This window comes from Pteronotus mesoamericanus, unplaced genomic scaffold (assembly GCF_021234165.1).
Source record: "Pteronotus mesoamericanus isolate MK-2021 breed Mesoamerican mustached bat unplaced genomic scaffold, CSHL_Meso_final contig_227, whole genome shotgun sequence".
Classification (NCBI taxonomy): domain Eukaryota; kingdom Metazoa; phylum Chordata; class Mammalia; order Chiroptera; family Mormoopidae; genus Pteronotus; species Pteronotus mesoamericanus.
This window is the reverse complement of record NW_026555094.1, coordinates 581053-599995: the sequence shown is the minus strand read 5'-3', so window position 1 is coordinate 599995 and position 18943 is coordinate 581053. Positions and strand designations below refer to the sequence as shown.

General features: G+C 36.9%; 1 protein-coding gene across 1 annotated transcript; it reads right to left on the bottom strand.

Annotated features, from left to right (window-relative positions):
- Positions 1-258: 258 nt before the first annotated feature.
- TAF7L (TATA-box binding protein associated factor 7 like) lies at positions 259-17647 on the bottom strand. The gene is made up of 12 exons (XM_054572288.1): positions 17582-17647; positions 16694-16772; positions 15000-15133; positions 14230-14356; positions 13932-13987; positions 11171-11212; positions 10229-10376; positions 9783-9896; positions 9128-9346; positions 8818-8930; positions 4248-4307; positions 259-303 (listed from the first exon to the last, which is right to left on the bottom strand). The coding sequence occupies exons 1-12, from the start codon at positions 17645-17647 to the stop codon at positions 259-261; spliced, it is 1203 nt and encodes a 400-aa protein (XP_054428263.1).
- Positions 17648-18943: the final 1296 nt, after the last annotated feature.

The window sequence follows — 18943 nt, the reverse complement described above, 5'->3', positions numbered from 1 at the left end:
AGAGCAATATAAGTAATTCTCAAATTCATAAAGAGAAGTAAAGGCCCCTAGGTGAGTTGGGTCATTAGGTCTACTACTTTTTAAATATTCTGTCCCTTTCTCCACTACTACAAATTCCAAATATTATTAGCAAGAAGAAAGGAAACAAATACAAATGACTTAACATAAGGCAGTGAAACAAACAGAAACATGCAGTTTCATGTAGTCTTCAATGTGGTTGGGGAATCCAATGTTTGTGTGCCAAGCTGAAGGCTCTCCTTAGTTCTCCAGAAAGTATTTAAGTTTCTCCTGGAGGGAAATTATCTGTAGGGAGAGGCAGAAAAACATGAGAAATTCATCTGAAATCTTAAGTTCTACTACTTGACTTAGAATTATATGAACCAAAAAAGAACTGTAATTTGACATTTATATGGTTATCTTAGTCTTCTGATGTTCCAAAGAACAGTGCCATAGTCAAGAATGCATACACAGCCCTGGCCAGGTTGCTCAATTGGTTGGAGCATTGTCCCATACACCAAAAATTTGCAGGTTCAATGCCTGGTCACTGCACGTACCTAAGTTGCAGGTTTGATCCCCAGATGGGGTGCATATGCGAGGCAACTGATCGATGTTTCTCTCTTACATCTGTCTCCCTTTCTCTCTGTCTGTCTGTCTCTCTCTCCCCCAACCCTTCCTCTCTCTCTTTAAAATCAATAAACATATCCTGAGGTGAGGATTAAAAAAAAAAAGAATGCATACACACTGCTGCAACCATGATATTGTCTTTTATTATAGCAAACTTATAAAAGGAAGCTTTAAAATTGAATATGCTGAAAAATTTAATGTGTTTGCTGTTAATTTTTACTTCTGGAAAGAGGGTACAGAGGTCACAGCTCAGTGTGGGGACAAAGGAGATGGAATCACTGTAGCCATTATTCTAAGAGTCAGAAGATAAGGCAGTTGGGAGAGAACACAGTGAGTCTTATACCAAGTCTTAGCTGCTGCTTCTTATCACATTAAGAGACAGTTGGAAACTGGCTCAGAGTCCTGTCCAATCAGGAGCCTGATGGTGTTCTACTTATCCTGATGCATTCTAAGTCAGAAGCCCTGAATCTTTTGTGGTATAAGATTTAATTTTTTTTAAAAACTCAAAATGGCAAAGTTGCCAGTAACACTCAGAGTTATCCTGTCTTTGGGACAAAGATGATTTCTAAATATTATTCAATTTAGGTCGCTTCATACCAATGTGGATTTTCGTTCTGTGAAATAAAAAGAATAAAGTATTACAAAAATGATCCTATGATGCACACCACCTACCAAAACTGCTATAGTTGCCATCTTCAGTAAGAGGTTTTTTGTTTTTTTTCACTCAGATGCTGACTGTGATTACAACCACTGACTGCCCCAACTTTCTCCTTTGTGGGCTCTTTCTCTTCCCACCATCCTCTAAAGAGAGATTTTCCCTCTAGGTTCACACTTCTTGCTGAACAGTCACCCCGACTAACCCATCTATCCCAACAACTTCAGCTGTCATTTGTATGCATGAGCCACTCTCCAATCTCCCATTTTAGAGTGCTTCCAACTCAACTAATCATATTCTCCACACCCACCCCCAATAATCCTCTTCCTGTTGTCTTCATTTCTGTTTAGTGGCACACCATATTCTAGTTACCCAGATTTGGACTCCTTTGTTCCCCTTTTTGTCCTACATATCTAATCAATTGTTGACTTATGATTCTAACACTTACATCTTCCTCTAGTCTCCCTCACTCATTTCCCCTATATACTGCTGGAAGAGAAATCTTCCTGAATTACTCCCCAGGTAAAAAAGCTCTGATGGTTCACTATGATCTTCATCAAAAATCTAAACTCTTTAGCCTGGCATCAACGCCTTCTTTCTTTATTTCCTTATTAAAACCCTACCCACTTTTTAAGGCCTCAGTCAAACACCATCTCTCCATGAAGTCTTCCTTGATCTCCATGGACAAAAGTGAATCCTCGTTCCTTTAAATTCCCATCCCCCTCATGGATTTCTCTTCCACTGGAAGCAGAGAGTGTGTTGTAAGCATTTTGTAGCTCCCTGCAGAACCTAGCTCAGAGTAGGCACACATAAATCTACACTGAATACATGAGCTAACATAAAGGGCTCTGAGGGAATAAAGCTTACAGCTACCTTTCTATGTTGAAAATATCAATAGCACTCCCCAATATTAACTACTTACATTGATGAAAACTTGGTGCTATAGCAATCTTGGCATCAACCATTCATATGGTTGTTTATTAGCAATACCTGGATATGTGATTTGCTGAGGGGAGGGGAACATGCAGAACATGAGAATTCCCCTAGCCTTGTTGGATGGGGATGGGAAAGAGTATTGTCTCTACCTTAAGAGCCCCATGCTAAACCCATTTTCATTATATGACCTACAGTCTCTTTAAAATTGTTACCCTCAATATTATAGGGCTGGAGTTGGCATACATTTTCTTTGACCCTCATTTATCACACACTGCCCTCTTCTTTTCACTCTTTTGTGACATTAAACAATATGGTCACTCAAGTTAGATATCTAGCACACATCATTAACACTTCTTTCTCCTTCAACATCCAGTAATTGGCCCAGGTCCTATCAATTCTACCTTTAAAATCCATTCACTCATATATGAATGTTCGTAGCATCATTATTCATGATAGTGAAAATGTGGAAACAACTCAAAAGTCCACCGATGAATAAAAGTATAAACAAAATGTGATATATCCATATAATGGAATATTATTCAGTCATAAAATGAAATAAAGTACTGATATATGCCACAACATGGATTAACCTTGAAAACATTATGTTAAGTGAAATAAGTCAGACACAAAAGACTATATATCTTTCCTCTTATATGAAGTACCCAGAATAGGCAAAGCAGACTAGTAGAAAGTAGATTAGCGGTTGCCTAAGGGTAGAAGGTAGGAGTGATTCAGAAGAAATGGGAACTGAATGGTAATGGGTACAAGTGTTTTTGGGGGGGATAATGAAAATGTTTTAAAATTGACTGTGGTGATGGTTGCACAATTCTGTGAATGTACTAAAAGCCATTGAATTGTACAATTTAAATGGGTGAATTGTATGGCATGTGAATTACATTTCAATAAAGCTGTTATAAAACATTTATATTTCAGTTAAAATTATATATATATTCTTTACATCTCCATTGCCACCATCTTAGTTCAAGTTACTATCATCTCTTACTAGACTACCAAATAACCTCCTAACTGGCCTCCCTCTTCTAGTCCTGCCTTTCTACAATACATTCTCCATGTAAGAATCTGTGTGATCTTTTAAAAGGTTAAATTAATGTGAGTCTCCTGATTAAAACTCTTCAAGGACTTCCAATTGCACTTATAACTAAAACCCAACTTCCTTATCAAAGCCTGCAAGAGACCATACAGTATAGCCTCTGCCTACTTCTTCAGGCTTCTGTTGTCACTCTTCTTCCTTTAAATACTCCAGAGGTGTTCAAGGAGGCCAAATTCTTTCCCAATATGTGATCTGACATATGCTCCACCCAAAAGTTCCCCACCCTCCTTAGTCTGTACTTACCGTCCAGGTCTCAGCCCAAATATAACTTCCTCAGAAAGGCTGATCAGACCCCATACATGCACACAATTTAAATCAGGACTCTCTTTATTCAAATAGCACCAATGACTTTTCCCTTTCACGCACTTATTCATGATTTGTACCTTTAAATTTGTATGATTTGTTTACTGTCAATCTTCCCTGCTAGGCTCTTAGCTTCATTAGGACAATAATTGTATCTGCCTTATTCAAGGTGAAGGGATTAAGGAGTACAAATCGTAATTACAAAATACTCAAGGGAATGTAAAGTACAGAATAGGAAATACAGTCAAAATATTCTAACAACCATGTACGGTGCCAGATTGGTACGAGATTTATAGGGAGGAACACTTTGTAAAGTATATCATTGTCTAACTCGTATGATGTATGCCTGAAACTAGTACAACATAATATTGAATGTAAACTGTAATTGAAAAATAAAATTTAAAAAACACTGTATGTACATCCAGGGCTTTTCACTTAACAGACATTCAATATCTGTCAAATGAGTGAATTTTCACAAAGACCTTGTTCCAACCTGCTGCCCTCAGTTAGAAGATTTGGGCACTACTATTCCTATTAAGGACAACCAGAAATGAGGTTAAGGGTGGGGTATTCTTTGTATCAAATGTTTTCTGCTTGATTTGAAAACACATTTCTTACCTGCTCATTTTTTTGTTTTTCCTGTAACTTAAGTTGCTCCAGCACAGAGTGTAAATGATTCTGAAAAACAAATTGTATAAATGATACATGCAGAATTTCAAAAAAAAAAAAAAAGGACCAAGAGAGACAAAGAGTTTGGCAAATAATTTGATAAGAAAACTGTCATTTGTAACAAAAGAGCAACTCTTTTTTAAAGGATTTGAAATATAAAGACTGTGCCCCCTAACTACAAGACCCTAGATTTGATTTAATATACCATACACAACATTTTATCTTGTCCTAAAATAAATGGTTGGAATGCCTTCATGTTACATTGTTCTGGTTTAGCACAAATCCACTGAATGTGGTGAACTTTTTAAAAAGGTGGCTTAGGAGAATCAAGATGGCGGAGGAGTGAGTGGAAGTCACACTGACCTCCTCCCAGGACCAACCTGGAACTACAACTAAATTGTGGAGAACACACCTGGAACAAACAACTGAACAATAGCGAGAGAGGAGCCTTGTAATCTCGGAGACAGAAGAATTGGTTTTAGGGCACTCTAACTGGTAAGGAGTGCGGTACAGACCTGAGAAGGCAGGCGGGGTACCCATGGGCGGCAGTACCAGAAGGATATTAAAATGGCCAGTCGGATCCCCCTGAGAAGAGCGGGCTCTAAGCCAATAGTGGGGATCTCAAGCCCACAGAACCAGAGCCCAAAAGATACACAGGAAACAGCCAGCTGCAAAAAGCGGCAGGGTTGCTCTCTGCCAGAGATGGGCAGCTGGAGATGCAAAGAACTGATTAAAGGGCCAATGCATAAATTTTTATTTGCAGCTACTTATCTGGTCTCTGGCCAAGGTGGGGGCAGAGTGGGCAAGAGATGCCTGAGGAGAGACTAGGGAAGGAGGCTTTGGGGAGAGAACTGAGAAAATAGCTGGTGGGATCTCGGTGCTGACCCATCCCCCATGCAGGAGCAGCCATCTTGCTCAGGCAGAGAAGACACCCCCTGAGTGGCACCAGTGTCAAAGGACGCAATAGCCCCGTTCCTAGGTGGGATTCCACCCTGCCCTGTGGTGTCTAAGCTGCCTGCAAAGTGTAGAGTGGCAGGCGCAGGCAGTAGATCCCTGGCTAAAGGGGGTACAGAGATGTCTGGCAACACTTGAGGAAAGACTGGGAACGGAGGTTTTGGGGAGACAACAGAGAGAGTAGCTGGTGGGAGCTCAGTGCAGACTCCTCCCCCATACCGCAGTAGCGTGAGTGGACCCAATAACCCCACTGCCAGAAGGGACTCCACCCCACCATGAGCTGTTTAAGGCATCCTACTGAGTGCAGAGTGAATAGATTAACAGCTGAAGGAGACAGCCACAGACAGTAGATTACTGGAAGTGTCGAACAGACTGTCAAAGGTCAGACAGGGTCAACATGTGACATCATCAGAGGCAGATCCAGAAAGCAAAAACAGTGCTCTCAAACCATAGAATTTCACACCACAAAGTCAGGAGATCAAGACAGATCAACTTAAGAATCAGAAGCAAAAAAGGAGAGTCTCACAAATAATGGGAAGACAAAGAAATATGCCCCACTTAAAGGGAAAGGAGGAATCCCCAGAAAGAGAACTAAACAAAATAGAGGCAAGTAAACTATCAGATATTGAGTTCCAAACAACGGTTCTAAGGAAGCTCAATGAGCTCAGTGAGCTCAGAGAGAATTACCAAAAACTACAGGGACACTACGAGGAACTTACTGCAAATTATATCAGCATGAAAAAGGACATAGAAACGATCAATAATAGGCAAGAGGAAATGAAGAATACAGTTTCTCAACTGAAGAACACAGTAGAAGGAACCAAAAGCAGATTCAATGAAGCTGAGGAACAAATCAGCAAGCTGGAGGATAAGGTAGAAAAAAACTCCCAGAAAGAGCAAGGAAATGAGAAAAGACTCAAAAAGAATGAAGAGGCATTTAGAGAAATGCAGGACAACCTGAAATGTAATAATATCCGTATAATAGGGATATCAGAAGAAGAAGAGGATGCAGAAGGGATGGAGAATGTGTTCGAAAAAGTAATGATGGAAAACTTCCCTAATTGGAGGAGAGAAAAGGGCACACAAGCCCAGGAAGCACAGAGGGTCCCATTCAAGAGGAACCCAATGAGGCCCGCTCTAAGACACATCATCATGAAAATGGCAAACATCAAAGAGAAACAGAGAATCCTAAAGCAAGCAAGGGAGAAAGAAGTAGTAACATATAAGGGAGCCCCAATATGGCTAGCAGCTGACTTCTCAACAGAAACACTGCAAGCCAGAAGGGGCTGGCAACAAATATTTCAAGTAATGAAAAGCAAAGGCCTACAACCAAGACTGCTCTACCCAGCAAGGCTCTCAATTAAATTGGAAGGCAAAATAAGGAATTTTCCAGACAAAAGAAGGCTAAAAGACTACACCTCCACCAAACCAGCACTGCAAAAATATGCTAAAGGGACTGCTTTAAGATGAAGAGAAAGTTTCTATGAATACCGAGTTCCTTTCAGAGTGGCCAATACTTGATATTACCAATATTTTTAATACTCATTAATCTGATTGTGACAATGATGTTATTTTAATTGTTCCTTTACTATATGTTGAAACTAAACCTGTTTTTGTATATTTCTTGCCTATTTCTATTATTTCAAAAAAAGCTTTAAATCACTTTTTGGTATTCTTTATCCATTTTTTGATTAAAGGTTTGTAGAACTTTTTTCCCTAAAAAAGAAAACCACACAAAAAAGAAACGTATTAACCATGTTTTAGGGGTTGCACATGCTTTTCTATTCCTTGTATTTTAAGTTTTTTATATGTATATTACTATATAGTTAAATGTTTAATACAGTCATATTGTCAATATTTACTTTATAACTTCTGAGGTTGAATAGTTTACTTCAGGTCATGAAAATATTAGTTCTATTTTCTTCTAAAACTCCTTAGATTTACATATTGATTTTTAACTCACCTGAATATTTCTTGTATAATGTGTGAAATAAGGCTCTATATTTGTTTTATTTCAAGTAATAGTGGTCCATGGACCTTATTTGTTGAATAAGCCTTATTTTACCCATTGATTTGAAATATCAACTTAATCACATACTATATTGTTAGATATATACATTTGTCTCTAGAATGCTCATTATATTTCATTGATCTAGTTGATTTTTTTTGTGCAGGAGTCATGTTGGTTTAATTGCTGAGACTTTATAATCGTCTTAAATATTTTTAGTATTTTATAATTAACTTTGACATCTAAAAAAATAAATAAAATCAACCTGCATTTAAGAAAGAGAGAGAGAGAGATGGAACGCCTACCTTTTGCGTCAACATGGATGGAAATGGAGAATATTAAGCTAAGTGAAATAAGCCAGTTGATGAAAGACAAATACCATATGATCTCACCTATAAGTGTACTCTATTGAACAAAATAAACTAATGAACAAAATAAACTAATGAACAAAATAAACCGCAGGCATGGAAACACAGAGCAGACTGAAAGTGACCAGAGGGGATGGGGAAAGAGGACAATGGTGGAAAGAAGGGGAAGGGAGTAGATAAAGAACATGTATGAACGACCCATGGACATGGACAACAGAGTGGGAATTGACTGTGGGAGTGGGGGATGGGATGGTTGCAGGGGGGTAAAGCGGTAAAAATTGAGACAACTGTAATAGAGTAAACATGATTTATAAAGTAAAAACAAAAAGGTGGCTTGAAATTTGGTTTTTACTCCTTCATTTTTCTGCTCTAGGGCAGAATATTACTATTCTTAACTAGTATTGCCTGCAACACAATATTAATATACCATGTATCTATATCTTTCAAAGTGTGTCCACATCTGTTATCTCACTTGGTTATTCTAAAGGATAACAGTTTAAATCCATGTTATTTTATTCTCTTTTGATGACTACAGGTATACAGAAAATGAAATCTGGCAAGTTGTTCTTCAGATGCTTCTGAATTTCCCTCACTACAGAAAGGAAAGCAAACATGCTATAAACACATATTTTCCTTTTGTAAAAAATTTGTATTAATAAAAATAAATCTAGATATATATTCTTGTTCAATAATGCATCAGAAAATTTAAAAACAAATTTAGTTAATTCTCTTTCATTGCAATGAATGTATTTTGGTACAAACAGGGTTCACTCTATGTCCTATTGCTTTCTGTGGTCCTTGGCATGTTACTTAACCTCTTTGAATTTTAATTACTTATCTATAAAATGGGAATAGTAACAGTACCTATATGTCAGAGATGTGACAATGGAATGAGGTGATCCATGTAAAGTTCTAAGCTCTTTATGTGCCTTTCACATAGAAAATGCTCGATATTGGTAATTACTATCTCAAGTCTCCTGGTCCCATCCCCCAAAACATGCTTATATGAAATTATAAAAATCAATCAGATAGAAGCAAATGGGGCTATCTATTATTAGGGGTTTTCTAAGAATTTGTTTAGCTTCATGAATGAACAAGAATGCTGCTCAGAGGGGACATGAGTGGAAACACAAGACGGGATTTTGAAAGTAAGATACCAAGATCTTTACACTAACCAACAAGAATTTACCTTGAGTGTCAGGTTTTCCACTTTCTTGATGAGATCTTTCTGTCTTTGTGCTCTGCACTGAACCTCTTGGAGCTTTTTCTCCATATAATGAATATGCTTCTGAATTTCCATGACTAACAGAGATAGACAGAAACTTTATGTATCTAAACACAGCTTAAACTAGTGGACTGAAATCCAAGTCAACTAAAAGCCCACTACACATCTGAGCAATAACTTTTCAAAGTTAGCCTTGCATCTAATGTGTGTTTAGAGTCAATATTTAGCACTACCACTCACTCTCTCCCACCCATTGTTTTTTCTTCTAACTTACCTATTGAACTGGCTCCTTCCTTTGCCTCACACTGGCCAAATTCAATTAACTTGGCCTGTAGTTCCCTTTGCAGATTCTCTTCATAATACTGTTCATCCTCTTCATTCTTACCATCATAGTAAAACTCCTCCTCCTCATCATCATCAGCCTCGTCCTTGTCCTTATCATCATCACTGCTACTGCTAGAATCACTGAGTATCTCCCGAAGCATATGATATTCTATTGATTTTAAGCAGGAAGAAGGTGAAACAACCTGAAGTTTTTCAAATGACTCCCACTCCAGCTACAATTATAGTCCTTCCCCTCAAATTTACTGGGCAACCAATGAATTTTATAAGTAATTTCTCATGTAGGAAGATTATTCACTTCGAAAAACAAGGACAGGAAGTGTAAAACACTGTAACATTCATTCATGTATTCAATGATCAAGATATTTAGATGATCTAAGGGTCCATAGGAATTTAGAATACTAGGGACTGATGGTAAATTACAACCCCAATCTAAAACCTGCAAAGTACTGAGGGACCAATAAGAGGAAAGAAGGGCAAAGCCATCCTTTTCCTGTAATTAGCCTGTAAGAATATGGAGAATGGTCTTACACAGGGTGAATCCCTACCCTTTCTGAAGCTCCTATTTTTTGCCTTTACTAATGTACCTGATGAGCTATGATCCTGCTTATAGCCACTTGTTCCTGGGGATATCTCAAAGCTTGGAATGGAGCCTTTACTTTCTATATCCTTGGTTTCACCTTCAGCAATGACTTCCCATCCTGAAAGAAGAGGCAGTCAAGGAAAAAAGGCAGAAAGAAAGGAGAAGACACCATTGAAAGGGAAGACGTTCTCTGCTGAAAGTGCTATTTATATTAATCCAACTTCAGGCCTTTCTATCTAGATTCCTAATATGGAGAAGTGCCTTCTATTGAAAAAAGTAAATGAATATTTATTACATGAATTAATTGTTCCTAGCTAGAAAATAAAATTTCCAATAATCATAAGTTCTATACATCAAAATCAGCACACAAATACCAGAAGTGAGGGCTTGTCAGCAAGTGCATATAGGATGGAACAGACTACACAGAACATATTTAGTATAAAAGGATACGGACACTGACAGCTTCAGCATCAGAACACAGCAGTCTTTTCACTTCCTTTTCCACATCAGGAGAGTCAGTGTACTGGACCAGAGTAGGGGTGGGAGGAATACCAGTAATGTCATTTAACATTCTGTGTTTCCCATGAATACCCTTTTCCTACATACAAATAAATTCAAGTAATTAGCCCTCTTTAAGATATCCATCCATCCATCCATCCAAATTTGTAATTTAAGTAATACTTATGAAGGAATCTTGACCAGGATCTAGATTTTTGTATGGTAAGCTTATTTTTATCCCAAGTTACTTGAGATATTTAATATTTTCAGTTTGCAACTCTACATAAAAGACTTCTCTCAGGGTCAAACCTGAGGCCTCAGTTATTAATTATTTGCCCTGACTCACATTAGCAAATGACTATAATTTCTGATGTGTTATTTAGAAGTAATTTGATTTAAAGATCCAAACTCCTAGATTCCACTTTCCCACACCTTTATTATTAGAGGTTTTCCTATTTTTAAAAAAGGATCCTAGCTACAAGTTCTCTCTTATATACAGCTTTAGGCAATTATTTCCACAACTTATTCATCATGCCACAAATAGAAATTAAAACTTTGAGAAGGAATAAGCAATTGCAAGTAACTGCTTGTAAAAGTGAATCTTGGCTTCTAAGAAATGGCTTTCTAAATAAATATCAGAGGGAAAAAAGCAGATTAGGATATACAGGGTCACTAGCCAAATTGTCAAATTGTATCATTTCCTTTAGGAGTTATCAGACATTACACAATGAATTCATTTTTCAGTGAATCAAATTCAGTGTATGTATATGAGAGCAGGAATTAGAGATGAGAAGAAAGGCTTGAAAGTAACCTCTATGATTTCTTTGTAATTAATGAACTATGAAATAAAACATACTAAGGGGAAAAAATAAAGTTATATTATGACTGGTCTACCTCAGTAAAGCTCACTTCTTCAACTTGTTTGAAATCAGCCCGCTATAAAGTAAGACACAATAAACAATGAAGTTATAGTACAATTGTCATACTTCACTAAAGCTTAAAGAGTTCTAAAACTATTCTTAACTTAGGTTTACACTTAGTAGGTACTCAATGAGTGCTTTTGACTGACTGTAAAAGCCAAGGCAACCATGTTCACAGGTTGAAAGACTAGTAAAGATGTCAATTCTCCCCAAATTAATCTATAAGTTTGATACAATTCTTATCAAAATTCCAACAAGGCTTTTCTATAGACATAGACAAACTTATTCTCAAATTTATATGGAAAGGTAGAGGCTCTAGAAAGGTTAAAGAAATATTGACAAAGAAAAATAAAGTGATAAGTCTTTTTTTTAAGTTTAATCTTTATTGTATTTTTCCATTACCATTTAGTCCCCTTATATTCCCCTTCCACCCTGCAATCACCACACCATTGTCCATGTCCATGAGTCCTTTTTCCTTTTTGTTCAATCCCTCCACCCCCTAACCCCACCACTATCTGTCATCTGCTGTCCATCAATGACTCAGTAGCAGTCTTCTTGATTTCATGACATTATATAGATACATTGTGATATCAGTGGAGGGATCAACGCATAGATTAATGGGACAGAACAGGGAACCCAGAAAAAGACTCACACAAATATGCCTAACCAATTTTTGACAAAAGTACAAAAGAAATACAACAGAGGAAGGACAGCCTTTTAAACAAATGGTGCTGGAGCAATTGAACATGTAAAGGCAAAAAAAATGAACCTTGAACTAAACTGTACACATTTTACAAAAATTAACTAAAAAACAGATTGTGCACGTAAATGTAAAATGCACAACTTTTAGAAAAATGATATAGGAGAAAATCTTCAGGATCTGGGCTGGGCAAAGAGTTCTTTGACTTAACATAAAAAGCAAAATCCTTAACAAGAAATATCAATAAATTGGATCTCATCAAACAAAAACCTTTTGATCTTTGAAAGACCCTGTGAAGAAGATGAAAAGACCATCTACAGGCTGGGAGAAAATATTTGCAAACCAGATATCTGACAAAAAGAAATATTTAGAACATATAAAGAACTCTCAAAACTCAACAATTTTTTATAAAGAGCATTTTGTGTTACTTTTTTAAAGACTTTATTTATTTATTTTTAGAGAGGGGAGGGGAGGGAGAAAGAGAAGGAGAGAAACATCAATGTGTGGCTGCCTCTCATGTGCCCCCCACTGGGAACCTGGCTGGCAACCTAGGCATGTGCCCTGTCTGGGAATCAAACCTACGACCCTTTGGTTTGCAGGCCCACACTCAATCCACTGAGCCATACCAGCGAGGGCAAAACTCAAAAATTTTTAAAAACCCATTTAGAAAATGTGGCAAAAGGCATAAATAGACATGTCACCGAAGTGGATATACAGATGGCAAATATGCATATGAGTATATAGTCAACATCACTAGCCAACGGGGAAATGCAGATTAATACCACATTGAGATCACTACACATCTATCAGAATGGCTAAAATAAAAAATAGTGAGAATACTTAATACTGGTGAAGATTGAGAAGTTAGATCACACATACATTGCTGGTGGGAGTGTAAAATGGTACAGCCACTCTGGAAAACAGTCTAGCGGTTTCTTAGAAAGTTAAACATGCAACTACCATATGACCCAGCAATCACATTTTTGGTCATTTATCCTAAAGAAATGAACACTTAAGTGCACACCAAAACCTGCTCACAGCTTTATTTAAAACAGTCAAAAAATGGAAACAACCCAGATCTTTCCATGGGTGAACAGTTAAACAAGCTGTGGTACATTCATACCATGGAATTACTCAGTAACAAAAAGGAATGAACTATTCATACATGCAACAACTTGCACAGATATTAAGGATAGGTTCCCACTTATATGACATTCTCAAAATGACAAAATTATAGAGATGGAGAACATGTTAGTCATTGCCAGAGGTTTGAGACTGACTGGGGGTGTAGGATAGGTGGCGGGTGGGGTGAGTGTGGCTATAATTTTGGTGAGGGATCCTTTTGGTGACAGAACTGTTTAGTATCTTGACTGTGTAGGTAGATACCTGAACATACACAGAGGATAAAACTGCATAAAACTAAACACACACACACAGACGAGTACAAGTAAAACCGGAGGAATCTGGATAAGATAGGTAAATTTTAATGATGTCAATTTCCTCTTTGTGATCCTGTACTTTTACAAAAAGTTACAACAGGGAAAACTGACTAAAGGATACATGGCATCTCCCTTTTATTTCTTACAACTGCGTATGACTCTACAATTATTTCAAAATTAAAAAAAATTAAAAGACAAAGCCAAACCACAGTACTCCTGTAGCTTGCCCAAGGTTCTAAAAGTCCAAGGTAAGGTTAGGAATATAGCCACAATTCCCAATTCTCAGATTCTGCATGGGTTTACTTTAACACTAAATCTAGCAATTGAAAATTAAAAACATTAGCAGAAGTTTCAGATTCAAGACATAAACAGGTCCCTAAAGAACTACTCTATAACCTCAAGGATTAGGTTGGTTTTTGTTTATAATATTCCCAATTGCTAACATACAGTGCGTAACATTTAGTTCACACTCAATAAATGTTTACTAAACATACAAATGAATGAACAGATTAATCCCCAACTGACTGTCTCTTTTTTCCCCACTCATAATACTTTTCCAATCCACCCAGTAGACACATAAATAGTATGCAACTAACCTTTTTTGTTGTTTTGCGGAACCTTTTCTTTCTGACATTCTTAAGTGGTGGAGTAACTAAAATAAACGCAACATGGTGAAACATATACTGACAGTAGTCACATATCTATCTGAATTTGATAAGGAGAAAGGTGACATTTTAAACTCCTGGCTCAGAACATGACTCATTCCTTTAAGAGTGTCTGGATGCCTAATGAACCAAACACCTAAGGGTGGTAAATGGGTCTCTGGCTCACAAATAATTAGGGTTCATCAGATAAATGTAGTCATCCAGAGGAGAAAAAGGGCTGGTGACTTACTCCCATGCTTCCATGCATATTTTTTCCTCCTTGCCTTTTCATTTTTCTTGATTCCTTTAAGATCAGTAGACGTAACGGGTTCTTCTGGAGAAGAGTGGAGATCACCATCAGCAGTGCACACAAGCATCTACATTTAACAAAGAGAAAGAAGTTGACTACGGCCGCTTATCTTGACTTAGTAATGAATTGTGATCATTCTTACCACAAGATGCCCTGAAGCATAGAATCATTAACAATGTTATTTGGCATTTCCAGAAAACCAAGTATTACATACATTCATAGTCATTCTCTCTGTGTCTTGGCAGCACTGTATATGGGCTCTGAGTGGGTGTTTTTTAGCTTGAGTGTTTACTACTACAGAAGAAATATGTTGAAAACAGACATATCCTAGCATTTGTCTTAAAAAGGAAACAAAAAAATCAAGAGTAGAGATAATGAATAAGAACCAATGTAAATCTCCACAGCTAAAAGCATACAACAGAAAGGTCAGAAGAAAATGCGAGTTGCTCATATTTTTCAAATAGTGAGTCACTATAAATAACAAAGAGGGTGCTCTAAAAGCTGTATGGATAAAATAAAACAGTGAAAAATTATGGATCAAACACCAAACCAGAACATGCCATTGTATTCCTGTCCAATTGAGCTAGAAATTAGAAATGACAAGTAGTTATTCACCAAGTGGAAAGGGGCACCGAAAGAAAGAGAAAAGGAGGGAGAAAGGGATTCCTGGAAGGGTGTGAGAGCTAGGAGATTAAGAAAACTGTCCATACCTGGGAAATATCTGCCGTTTTATAAAAAATTTTGTTGTCAAGAGTTTTCAGGCTTCCAATAGCACAAGGCAAGTCAACCATCTTAGCAGTTAGTGAGACATCTTTCACCTCAACAGTCGCATGACGTCCATCAGCTGAAAAGAAGCAGGAAAGATTAAAGTTGACATCTTCCCAATGTAGCCTTAAACCTCCTAGGGTTTGAATAATGAAGACTCGTATGGGACAGATTAGTCTTTCAGTGAAATCTACTATTTCTCATAATGCTAGAATTGTGCATGCAATTAGTAACTCTCCAGAGAAAAGAAGGCAGGGTATATGGAGTGCTTTTTCTCTTAGTTTATGTCACTTGATCAAAAGTAGTGAATTTTCTTAGTAACGGTTGTGAGCTAAATGTAGATACAGTAGTAAATGTTTCATTCTCATCCTGAAAGGCAAACTCCATTTATTCAAACCCATTCCTTTTGACAACATAAGAAGTGTTCAATCATTTCATTATGCATGGGTAATTTCAAAGGGTCAGGTGAGGGAAGGGTTGATCCTAGAATGGTACTGATTAAGTCTCAAGTTATAACCTCTAACTAGCTTCAAAAAGATAAAGCTCTACAAAACTGCCATATACTGGGAGAAATATGTATATTAGATTACACACACACACACGTGTGTGTGTGTGTGTGTGTGTGTGTGTGTGTGTGTGTATACATACACATATACTGACAGCTCTGATTCCTGCCCAGATGTATCAAACATGGATATCTTTTGAGGATTCAAGTGTAATCTTCTAACAGTAAGTGAAAAAAAAGAAAGATGCAGAACCAGGTGTGACATAATCCTTTTTGTGTAAATTAACTTTAAAGACAGAGAGAGATTATTTAAATGTTGGTATTATGCATAAAAGTTTTGTCTGTAAACACAAGGAGAAAGGGTTAATATTAGTTACCTTTGGCATTGATTTTGGGGCACTGTGATGGACAGTTTCACTCCTCCTTTTGAACTTTTCTGTCTTGTTTGAATTCTTTAGCCACAAACTGGTACTGCCCTTTTTAAAAAATGTCAATAAGACTTCTAGAGTGGTAGCCTTATGGCCCACTTTTTATTTCCTTCTTTATATACTTCTCTGTATTTATTTTATTTTAGCATCAAAATTTTATTGAATAAATACATGCATTGTCACGTAAAATTAGCTGAACAAAAGGACATTCTATAATAAAAAATCTTCTGCAGCTTTCAATGTACAGTGGTTGATTTAGCTAGAATTGAAGTTAAAGTGACAACACAGTTTAAATGCACATACACACAAATTTGCAGTTGGCATACGTCTTACTTCTCTGTTTTAAAGACCTAATAAATGTTGTTTAAAAGAGAGAAAAGTATATCACCTTTGTAAATAAAGAACAGTACTTTCATTTGTCACAGTCAGAAATCACAAAGCTTTGTATGTCAGAGACAATCAGTAGTATGCAAAGCCCACAGTTGACCCCCAAGTTCTTCCTTATACATACTGATAATTACCTCAGGTTGCTTAATATTTACTTCATTTCCTCTTAAAAGAGATAAGATTGACTTAAGCCTCTTTTAGAGTCCATCAAGACAGAGAACACATTATAGTCTTCGCCACATCCTTAGTATGGAGGCATAGAGCAATACCTTAATAAAATTACTGCTCAGTGTATAGTGAATGAATATTAACTACTTACAAGACAAGTCGATTTTTAGTTTATCCTTCATGGCAACACTTCCAGATTGTATCATTTCCCTGACAGTAGCAGCATGTTCCTAAGAAAGAGGTAAATTGACAAATTGGAAGGATGAATTGACTACTTGGCAGACAGTAGAACAGGTATGTCATAGACTGTCCTCCTTAAATAAAATTCAAACCTCCCAAACATTAGAAACAATGACATGTGCTATGAGATTCCATGCATTGTTCAAGTCAAATTAGGATGAAGCTGACTCTAATCTCGTTGTTGTCTTTTAGCTACAGTTAATGCCTCCTCCCAGCTCTATATTCTTGCCTCTCACTGCTGCCCTTCAGTTGTAGTTACTAAGGAAAGGCTTAGCTGCTGTTTACTGAGTACATTAATTAACCCTATTTGGGGAAACAGCTTTTGGAAACCCATTATTAATACAGGTTTTGTAGATTAAATAATACTTGAATACAGTTCTCAATGGAGGGGGTGAGAACCTAACACAATGTTGAGAGGAGCTTCAACAGCCTTGCATAGTGATGAATTTGCAGGACACTGTGCTGGTCCTTCTCAGTGGCCCTTCTGAGGTGACAAAGGATTTTAGAAGTCTTGTCTTGGCTGTCCAATGAGCAGTCTGTTAGCATCTGTGATAAGTGACCAAATCCATCATTGTTACAGCTATTTGCCAGGAAGTCAACCCACACGATAGGTGGCATGTATAAGACAAAACAAATGCTGCTAAAAGAGTACACACTAGGATAGGACTGCTTAATAGAACATGATTCCTGCGTCTCAGTTTTTATAGCCTACCTTAAATAGAAATAATGCTACAGATTCCAAGCAGAGCTAATATTTATGCACTGAAGATACTTTCTCTGAGATAGAAGGATTTCTTACCAGAGGCAGACGCAATATAAACTGGTTCTCAATTTCGTAAGGAGGTTCATGCTGGCTTTTACTCATCTCTTGTTTTTGAGTTCATGAAAATAAAAACAAAACCAACAGAAAGTCACGAAAACTCCTCTTGCTCCCTCTGCTGATCACTTCTGGTAGTACTGGTTAAATTATACGAGATTTTGTCCACAATCTTCACTGGAACGGTGTGTGTGTGTGGTTCTAAAATACCTTATTCAAAATAACTTTATCATTTCTAAAAGTGACTTTATCTCTCCCATAATATGTGAAGATTTTCAAAAATTAATGCAAATATCATGATTACAAAGTCAGAACTCTTATGAAACATGAGTTAGTGTTTTTAACGATATTGTTAGACTCATGTAAAGGACTATAATTTCACCAATATTGTGGGGGAAACTGAAACAAACTATATGCCTCTGCATGGATAATGCCAACCAAAGTCTAAAACCAAACCCAAAACAAATGGCAAAAAATGTTTTATGCTGATTAAAAGAAATCAAGAGTTAATTTTCAATATTTCATTCATCTTAATGGATTGGTAAGAATTAAACAAGACCATGGGAGAGCAGGCAGTTTTTTATGACTTTAGAGCCAGCATAAATAGTTCAGAGCTACTTTCTGAAAAGTTCAGTTCTTATTATTAGGCTATGTATAGGAGTACACCTAACTTTGTGGAATAGACACATTCCTGAAGGGTGATATGAAAGAATGTAAACTCCAATTTATTCATCGCTAAGATTTACTGTGTGCATTCAATGTGTAGGAACTACATTGAGCATGTTAGGTCTATTATTTCACACAAGCCTCAGAACCACCACTTATTTTAAGTACTCCTAAAAATTTTTAAATAAACCCTAAAATGAATCCCTTTTTTTTTTAATCACAAAAGACATCTTCTGTAAGGTGAACAACCCTCTCCAAGGTAAACTTTATTTTTCATCTTACTTTCCACCTATTTGGGATATATCTGAAGTGGCTTGCATTTTTGCTTTTTGGGACCACACTTCTTCTGAGGAAATTTTTCTCAAAAGTGGAAAGAAAGCAATGTATGCATATGAAACTTGACAAAGTTTTCTTAGGTCCTAAGGACATTATACTATACACTAAGTTATAAAATCTTATACATATACCTCATGTTAAATTAATGTATAGCTCCTAATACTTTGTAAGCCATTAACTGGGCTCTGAGTTCTGAACTTGAATATCACTTAAAAGCACAGGAACCTTTCTTTAAAAACATGTACAAGTTAGTCTGAGACCCTATTATGGTGAAATCATTCACCAGTTACAATTCAGTCCTTTAGTATGACTTCGGAAACTACCAGAAAGGCATAGATAGAA